Source organism: Eleginops maclovinus, chromosome 3, assembly GCF_036324505.1.
Source record: "Eleginops maclovinus isolate JMC-PN-2008 ecotype Puerto Natales chromosome 3, JC_Emac_rtc_rv5, whole genome shotgun sequence".
Classification (NCBI taxonomy): Eukaryota; Metazoa; Chordata; class Actinopteri; order Perciformes; family Eleginopidae; genus Eleginops; species Eleginops maclovinus.
Window position 1 is genome coordinate 8,654,478 of NC_086351.1, and position 10,005 is coordinate 8,664,482.

Sequence of the window (10,005 nt, forward strand, 5' to 3'; positions counted from 1 at the left end):
ATGACAATAGCCTTTGATTTGGATTTTCTATGCCGATTCTCTTTTCCCACTTGATCAAACTCAGGGCATTTGATAGAAGTAAAGGATAAAATGCAGTTGTGATGGAGATAGGGGGTGTTTGCTTTGTTGTGTAGTATGGTAGCAAGGGGGCTGGGGTTGGGCGTTAATCTTTTTTTTTTTTAAATAAGCAGACTGGGCTTCAGCACCTGTGATAAGGGACATTCTTTAGCCAGAGAGCTCTGATTCATGTCTTTGAGTAACTCCTTGAGGGCGTTTCTTACTGTAGAGTGGCTCCATTGCTCAGGCGGCAGGTCCTCCAGCTTAGGACAACTGTGGAGAGAGAGAGGAGACATGCAGGGGAGGAGGGGGACAGGGAGGATAATATAGGGAGGGGAAGATAGGGATGTAGAGGGAGTGGGGGGGAGAGAGGGGTGAGGAGAGAGCATGAGAAACAATTCAGATGGAGAAGAGACAAAGACCAAAAAAGGAAAGCCAGCAGCCCTGATGGTATCTTGAATAAATAATAAAATACACTGTTCAGAAACACGATATCGGAATGATTTAAACCCATTGTAAGGATTGGACATTCCCCTGATCTGTACAGCAAATGGGTAATAACACAAATCTGCAAATCTGGAAATACATTTGACCCGAACAACTATGGAGGCATGTGTGTGAGAGGGGAAGATATCCTGCAGTATCCGTAACAGCAAAACTTCCTGGTCCGACGTCATTGGATTTAAAAACACCTTTTCCACTACATCAGTCTATACCTAACGCTGATCCAAATAACATTATTTAACAATGTATAAAACATCAAGTGCAACACAAAAACATTAATAAAAAGTCCAAAATTAAGTCTTAAAAATGCTTCTTTTTGTCCCACCTACATTTAAAACCCCAAAGATATTAAATGTATAATGAAAAGAAAAGAATCCAATAATGAATAGGTTATCAATCTAGTTAGAAATACACATCTTCATCCCATTGTTTCAGCATTAATAAAGTGGTCTGTTAACAATGTGCAATTTGGGAACAAACTATTTTACCCAAAACGGGTTTAAAACCGCCCGAGCCTTTAAAATACATATTGATGAAATGGCCAAATCACTGGAACAATCAGAGAGACAGAGCGAGGAGACAGAGAGAGGAAACCAGAGAGAAAGAGAGCAGAACACACGGGCTCTCGCTCTTTTTTTTCCTGCTGCAAGCGCCCCTCCAAGACAGACAGATTTCATTTGGCGCATCAAGCAGATGCATCTGGAGATTGCTCTGTCTCTCTCTCCCTCTCTGCCTGCCTGCCTCACTCTCTCTCCCTCTTTCATATTCTCCCCCACCTCTCTCTCTCTCTCTCTCTCTCTCGCTCTCTCTCTCTCTCTCCTGATTGTTCTGATTAGTTAATTACTTTATACAACACATCTGCTGGATTGATGCATGAATTATACATCAGCTGCATGTGGCGACTATTATTTCGTGTTACTTCTACCTTCCTGGCTCGTTGTGCTCGGCGAAACAATTTAAGGTGTTACTGGCTAGATTTCTGCGGCAGTCAGGGTAGGTAGGGGATGTTGGGAGGGGGGGTAGGGTTGAGGGGATGGGGAACGGAAAGGAGGAAAACAAATACAAAACAATAACAATACTGACAACAATATGCAGTGAAATCAAAATAGATTTATAGATCACATAGAGATGGGCTTTGACGGTATCTGGTGCTAGTGTTGTGTGCCGCAGGGACTCAGAAACACGCTTTTTACATGGTGGTGGAAGTGTGGAACTCTCTGGATAAACACTTTACATGTACAAGACATATGTATCACGTGTTCTGCATTAAATGTATCGCTGATTTACTTTTCGTTAAAGCTGCTTGGACACTTGACAAGTGAAAGAAGAAGATGATGAGGCACTGAGCGAGGGGTGATGAGTGTACAAGTGCATGAGCCTTCTGTGCGTGTGTCCATAAATCTGTCAGTTTGGTGTGTTGGAAACGTTACGAGCATGAAGATAACAGGAGATGTGGAATAGAAATGTGGAATGGTCGAGGCTAACATCTGCTTGTAAGAAAACACACACTCGCGCACAAACAATGGATTTTCCAGAACACCTTAAACTGCTCCAGCAGCTAGGAAGCCTCTGGGGAGACGGTAGTGAACGAGAGGAGGGTGAGGAGGGAGAGGCAGAAAAAAAAAGGGGGAAGTGGAGAAAGACAGCTATCCATGCATTCAAGGCTAGCATGCCGGAAATAAACACAACCTTCTGTATTCTGGCTGGTGGATGCGCTCACATCCGTCAGTGTGTGAGTGAGTGCTTCACTGGTGAAGGTGGGTGGTGATGGGGGGGAGAGTGGAGGAAGAGGCAGAGCGAAGTAGGAAAAGAGTCGGAACAGCAGCTGGCACAAGCCTCCACACCAGTGCCACTCGGCTGTGTGTGTGTGTGTGTGTGTGTGTGTGTGTGTGTGTGTGTGTGTGTGTGTGTGTGTGTGTGTGTGTGTGTGTGGTGTCTTTGTGCCTATGAGCACATGTGAGCCTGTTTGCGTCCGTGTCTAAAAATGCTCGTATGCTCTCGCCGTGTGTATAAATACAAGCCTCACTCCTACAGAGTAGCATTTAGCATACAACATGTTGAGTGATGGCGCGAGACAGCTAGCTTTACGCAGTGTGAGAGTCTTTGTTATTATACTGAACATGATGTAGATTCAGGAGCAATACTGTATATAGTGTACTTAAAATAGCCGGAGCAGGCCAGGTTTATTTACGGAACTATTTCAGGTACAACCGTGTATTCATGCAGGGTCATTTTTAGCTGTGTGCTGTCTGCAGTTGCCCACCACATTCATTTGATTATGTTTTTAGAAGAGTTTAAGTAGCGCTCGACTCAAAAACTGTTACCATAATAGATCATTTTACCAATCCTCAATGCATAAATGCCTTTGTTTTCAGGAACTATAATTGACCATTTAAATGTGGGGCAGCTACAGGAGATGAATCTACATGATCACTGTGTAAGCTTTATTTTTCAGCATGGTACCTATGTTCTTTTTAGTTAAATTAACAAATAAACCGATCTTTGTGTTTCTTTAGCACCATAAAGCAAAGTTCTCTGTATTTAAATGTTCGCATTTTCTGGGAAAGGTCAGTGTTTTGTCTGTGTATGAGTAATGTATCTATTCTCAGTATGAAGGATGCAGGAAGCATTGGCAGATTGGCACCTGCCTCTGGGCATACAAGGCATGCTACGTGTGTGAATGTTGGAAGCAAAACTAACAGGTAAAAACGCTTCCTCTCTGTATTAAAGAAAACTGTGTGTGTTTTAGGTATCAGTGCACTTTAGTGGGTGGTAAAAAAGATTCTATGAACACCTACACACATTTCGGATTGGCACACATGTATGCATTCAAGTGCTAGCACTCTAGTATGTAGTGTGTTCTTTACCTGTGCAGCTGGATCTTGAGCGTGACCACGTGGTAGACGTCCTGCAGCATGTCGGCCACCGTAGCGTCCGGTGCATCTGTCACGTATGACAGGGGGACGGGGTTCCATTTCCCCACCTGAATCATACCTGGATGATGCAACATGTATGTACGCACACACATGAACATTGGTGGATATGGACACAGATATACGCACAACAATGGAAACAAGAGCAAAAAAGAAGAGAGTAGATCAGCACACAATTCATTTAGCATCACTAAGCTGCATCACAGGGACATTCTGGTGCCATAAACACTCTTGTAATACTTTATTTGTTATTGACATCCTATCAGTGATGTCAGATTTTCTCCTGAGACCGTCTTAAAGCGCACACAGGAGGAAGCACGCTTATGGAAGAGGTAGACTAAGACGTCAGTGTGTGTGTGTGTGTGTGTGTGTGTGTTTGTGTGTGTGTGTGATGGACAGGCTATAATAAAAGAGCATGCTAAGAGGCACCTAGGAACCGCCACCCTCGGCCTGCATGAGCTCAAGTGCAATTAGCAGACCCTTTCCTCCACCTGCCCCTCCCACCCACTGAGTCACTGAGTGTGTGTGTGTATACAAATAAATACAGTATGAGTTGCTTGAATGCACGATGCGTGTAACATTTTTGTGTGCAAGCCTTTGCATTTAGACTCTGTGTGGGAATGTGTGTGTGTGTGTGTGTGTGTGTGTGTGTGTGTGTGTGTGTGTGTGTGTGTGTGTGTGTGTGTGTGTGTGTGTGTGTGTGTGTGTGTGTGTGTGTGTGTGTGACCCTTGAGAGAGCTGAGCATCTCCTGCCCAGGATCAGTGTCAGGATGTGTTACTGCGGCCTCAGATCTGCTGGCGGTCGGCTATTATGGTCACAGAGAGGGTGTTTGTGCGTGTGTGATTGAGGCACTAAAATGTGTGTTTGAGTGTGTACAGGAGTAACAGCATGCCAGAAAATGTTGTAGAGAAGACGCTAATAAGCATCAGAGAGATAAAGCAAGGGAGAAAAAAAGAAAAGTGGCAGAACAGAGAGGAAAATGTAAAGATGATAAACAGAGTCAACGAGCGGTTACCTTTGGCCTGGGCCGCTGAGCTGTGAGAGTAGCCCAGCGACAGCAGGGCCATCTCGATGAGCTGGTTGAAGAGCATGTCCTTACGCACCAGGACGAACTCAGCATGCTCCTCCTTGCTGTCAAAATCCATGGGATTCTCATAGTGCTCCACCACACAGAACACAGGCAGCATGTTGCCTGAGGACATGGAGACACAGAGACACAAGAAAGAACTGAAAAGGGTTCACATTTCTTCACTCACAAACTTTGACCTTCAGTATTCTGCGTGTTTGCCGAGGGACGAGATTAATATTTAGAGCCGACGATTAAGTTACACTGAGGTTGAAAGTCAGGGGATTATGAGAGTGATTAAATTGCTGCCGAGTGGAACTTCTTGACAGAAATCAACTAAAGGATGAGTTTGGACCACAAAAGGCATTTTTCATCTGTTATAGGACGATTTCAAACTCAACCGAACCTCTTTGTCTCAATGCCAAACTCTCACAGCAACGTGGGGAATCAAACACTCCAAACTGCACAATTTCAGAGGCTGAATTTGTTTACCTATCTTTTTTATTTAGAATTGCTCTCTGTTTATATTTAGTTCTTCCTTCTGTGTTTTTCCAAGATTGTGTCAACAGTTGGAGGATTCCTTCCTGCAGTGTTAAGTTTATCTTCCAGGATAATTAATTAGAGCACTGAGGGTTGTGTTAGATTAATATACGTATAAATTATAAATAAATATATAAAAATTAGGAATTAATTTTCACCTTAAGCTTAGTGTGAACAGCAGCCACAAAAATCCTTTGACTCGTATGTCTCCTTTTGGCACAATTAACTGTTTATTCACAATATCACATTACCTTTTTCCTTCTCCCTGCCAACCTAAAATCATCTTCCCATGATGCAGTGCTTCAAATCCCATACCACCGCTGCGCCCTGAAGTTCTCTAGTCTGTGACAACAGTGGCTCTGCTGTTAGGTGGAATGAGCAATCCTTGTCTAAAGACTGCCGAATGTCCAAAGGGAGCCACTGCACAAATATCACCTAATATGCCTTTTTCTAAAATAACATCCTCAAAATGTTAGGAAGAGTAATGCTATGGGGACAACATGGCCTTTTAAAGTCTCAGTTTGAATGATAACAGCATAAAATCAAAAAAGTGTTGATGAAGGGCTTACTGTACTACGTAAATCCTGCATGTTTTACGAATGTCCTGTTGCCCTACTTCCTCAGAATGTCTCCACTCTGCTATCACCTGAGCACATTTCTGTAATCTGTTCATTTATTGTTTGTGCCGATTAAAATGATTCACATTCTAATATTTTCCAATTCCAGGCATTCCAGAAGATGCACACAGCTCTGGCTAAACAATCAATAAGCCGACAGATGCCAGGGAATGTGCTGAAAGAGCTGCTTTTCTCCTCCCCTGATTTTAATAGATAAAGATCTAACAATAAAGACTGCTGTGTAGGTTCATTTGGGGGATCAATACTGGCTTTGTTTCCAGGGAGCCCAGAGAGGGCTGCTGTAAATATTGTTTCGGGCTCGGACACAATGCCCACTGTGGGCCCTCTGCGAAGCCTCCGCGGCGGCCCGCCCGCCTACATCGGCTGCTTAACCCTTTACCCAGGAAGAATCTCGGCAAAATGATAAGAGGAGGGGAGAGGGGAGCAATGAGGAGGCTTGGAGGAACAAAAGTCGTAGGGGGCCAAGAGAAGCAGAGATGATGAAGGTGAAAAATTAAGCTCTCTCAGCTGGAGTGCGACGCGTAGATTAAAGGAGCGAATAAGAGAAACGGCCCATCCGAGGACACTCACACAGCCACATTCCAAGAGTTCTTCAGTCCCTCTTGCCCAAAGAAAACCGAACCAGCCAAACAAACAAACAGACGATGCCTGAGCTGCCAAGTGCTATTACAACTCCGAACCTGCAGGTTTGAAACTCATTCCCAACCCACAAAAAAACAAACACATAATCATAAAAAGGTTCATATTTTGGATAGCTTGGCCCGCCGTGTTTTCATAAGAAAAAACAAGTTATATTAAAAAGCTATTTCATGATCTCATAGTAAAGGCTCCCTTTAAACAAGAATGGCTCTTAAAGGACTGAAAGTTTCCCTTCATAAACAAATGTCGGAGCAGGAGGGCTGCGGTCGGAGAGAGGAGCGGTGACACAGCGCTATGCAGCACGACACAGGAATAACTCTCACAGTGCTTTTCTATTTGGTATTGTCTGGGCAAATAAGTGGGAGTGCGTGCAGTGTGTGTGTGCGCTGAGATGACTAAAGACACATTGTAAAAAGGTTTAAGAGTTTTGGAGAGCATGCAGCGGGTGGTGGTGGGTGGAAGGTGGTGTGTGGGAGGGGGGCTATTTAAACTGCATTTTAATAGCTTTCTATTATTCACGTGGTTTATTCTTCTCTTGGTCATGCCCAAATGCACACACAAAGTTAGTTTAATTGTATTTGTTTCATAATTTGTTTGCACACACTAACAATTAATTCCTCAATTAATTATCTGACAATTATTCAAAATTAATAAATTGTTTATACTTTAAAAGGGCAAAAAATTGAGTTTCAACTTAATTTAATTTTTATCATTGATTATTGTTGGTGATTAATCAATGAACAGTCGATGAAATATCAAAGAAATAGCAAAGAAATGGTGACGATAGTTTCCCACTGTCGAAGCAACATATTTGAATTGTTTGTATTGTCTCACAAACAGCTAAAATCCCAAATATTCCATTTTCCGTCAAATCACACAATGAAAGGCAGCAAATTCCTATTTGAGAGGCAAATATTTTGAAGTAAATTTATTTATCAGCTAGTCATTGATTCAGCTTTATCAAAAATACTGAGTATTTCCTGAAATCCGAGTAATCAATTGTTTGTTTTGTCCAATAAATTGCAGAAAACCCAAAAAGTACAATAACAAAGAAGGGAGTTAACAAGTAAATCTTTACATTGAAAAGATAAAAACAGCAAATAGTTGCCAATTTTTCTTTTTGAATAAAAATATTGAATCAAGCTTTTATTTTCTTCTGGACGACTAAACAAAATCATCCTTTATGAGCGAGTACAGCCGCCTCTTACCTCTCTTGTGGCAGGTCTTCAGCAGGTGCCCGGTGGGTTTGTACGGGACCCCAGCGAGTTTGGCCCCTGTGCTGCCCAGCCGGGCCCGGCCCAGGGGGCTGCCGTTCTGCTCCAGCCGGGGCAGCTTGGCCGGCGGGGCCTTGGCCTCGGCCATGCTGTTCATCAGGTCAGAGTTCTCCTTCCCCAAACACGCCTCGCTGAGATGGTCCATCATTCTCAGCACCTCTGCTCACTATCACCTGGGGAGAGACACAGGAAAATTCAGCTGTCAGCGGAGATATGTGTGTGGCAATAAAGATGCACTGTTATGTGCTACGAGGGGGGCATTGAGCACAAAATATTTTCTGTTGATGTCACTGACATGTGAAGATGTGATGAGACGTTTTTATAGAGCAAAAAAGTGCTTTAAGTAATTGAAAGCTCGGAGAACAGACCCATTATGGCAATAGCTGCCAATTCCCCTCAGTTATGACGACTCGGCCATGGTGACGTTTTCGTGCTGCTGTAATGTTCCCATTTTTCAACACATGTATTATGTATGATTGTCCCACTAGAGATTCCCATGCGTGAAGGGGCAAACAAGCCCCGGTTTTAGTGCAAACACATTAATTTGCTGTGAGATTCCACTTGAATGAATACATTGCAGTTCAAGGAACAAGGTTCTTCTGCAGCGCACGCAGAGAGGGGAAACTAACATAATTCGGTTTCTGAGTCACTTCGTGTGGCTTCACATTCATGACGCAGCTCCGAGGGAAAGGGCGGCGTAAGGCCGTACATCATTTTGCAGTAACAGCTACACACATACATAAACACAGGATCAGGTACATTACTTTAAAGGTTTGAACTTTAAACTTTGTGAGCACAGAGCAATATTAATGGGAATCAATAAGTTTACAACTTAACAATAAGGGAACAGGCAGCTTTTGGAAACTTATAAATAGACAGTTGCTGACTCATGAAAATAATCATCAAAAGTTAAAAAGACACAGGGTAGATTTAGAGAGGAAGAAATGATGGAGTGACTTTGGCAGCTTTACCTCAGGTGATTTAGTGCATACACATCAAGTTATTGATTGAGGCTGAAGCTGACAATTCACACATTATTTGAACTCCCTGGAGTAAACTTTAAGAATGTATCAATCAAAAATTAAGATGGGTTAATGAATAAAACTGCAATGGAAAAGAAACTAAGGGTGATTGCATGCAGGTTGACGCACTGTGCTGATGAACATGAACTGGAATTCTGTTGTCAAAGAGTGAAAAGGGAAAAATCATCCACCCCCACGCAAAAGATCATGAACTCCCCCATTCATAACACGCAATGAGGCAACTAATAACCCACAAATAAGGGGCCAAAGGAATCCAGACCCGGACACAGTCCGGATCCAGGTCAGGATTTTTAAATGACCTTAAAACACAAAAACAGGAGTTAAAATGGACCATTAAACCTAAATGAGGAGTTAGGGGAGGAGGACAACTTGTGAAAAATCTTCCAAACCAACCTGAAACGCAGCACTTCTTCAGCACTGGGAAGCATATAACACCGCCTGGGAAACACGTCTTCTTCAAGTTTGGCCAGGGTAGAAAAGAAAAAAAAAGAACAACTCCTGCTTCCCGGTCTCGTTATCTCTCCCTCTCTCTCCCTACGTGTGCATGACAGCAAACGCTTGTAAAAATACTCAGTGTTTAAAAAGACGCTTTCTCCTGCTCTTCTTCGCGGAGGACTGACAGGCGGTGTGAAAAAACAACAACCCGGGTCTGTGCGAGAGACGACGAGGTCGAGATGGACCGTGATAGGCGAACATTGGTAAGCGGTTATGTGTGTGAATGTGTGTTGTCCATTAGCTGATTCCGTTCAACTGGAGGAGAAAAACGGCAACAGAAACCGCTACAACCGGCGACATTTAGCACAAAGTGAAGGCGACTTCAGCTTTAGTTCGCACCACAACATCCACATCGCTACATCGGCACAGTACAGTTAGCAGCCTCCAGTGGAAAACCAAGCACCTCGGACACAGTTGTAATGATAATACCCGCTGCCGAGACCCAGTAAACCCTTATCTGTGTATATATAGGAGACTAAACGTACACAAAAAAAAACATCAACGTCCGCTCAGCTAGATTTGACTACCAGCTAACTGAGAAAAATATCACTAATAACCGACAGTGTGTTCTTGCTATCGCGTTGGAGGCGAGACGATATGCGGACAGTCGAAACAGGTTCGCAAATACAACAAGGAGAGGGGGGTCAAAAAGTGCGATATACTTTCCGATGTCGAGCATAAATAAGGCTTGCTGTGGATGCATAAGAGAGCTGCATGCGATAGTAATAGTAGGAGGTGTCCTGTTGGTTGGGGATTGGCGTCCGGACGGAGCTCCTCTTTCTTTCTATCTCCCTCTCTTTCTCTCCCCCTCTCAC

General features: G+C 43.4%; 1 protein-coding gene across 4 annotated transcripts in view; it reads right to left on the minus strand.

Moving 5' to 3' along the window:
• Positions 1-10,005, minus strand: part of satb1b (SATB homeobox 1b) — a 55,754-nt gene that overhangs the window by 34,758 nt on the left and 10,991 nt on the right. For 2 of the 4 annotated variants that reach the window (XM_063879849.1, XM_063879851.1), the window contains exons 2-5: positions 7,587-7,825; positions 4,511-4,687; positions 3,429-3,555; positions 207-330 (exon numbers count right to left, since the gene is read on the minus strand). In XM_063879849.1, the coding sequence (XP_063735919.1) occupies positions 207-330; positions 3,429-3,555; positions 4,511-4,687; positions 7,587-7,800 (642 nt within the window). In that variant the 5' untranslated portion in view covers positions 7,801-7,825. Of the gene's footprint in view, positions 1-206; positions 331-3,428; positions 3,556-4,510; positions 4,688-7,586; positions 7,826-9,088 lie in introns of all 4 variants that reach the window. The other 2 variants (XM_063879850.1, XM_063879852.1) reach the window with 2 other exon arrangements.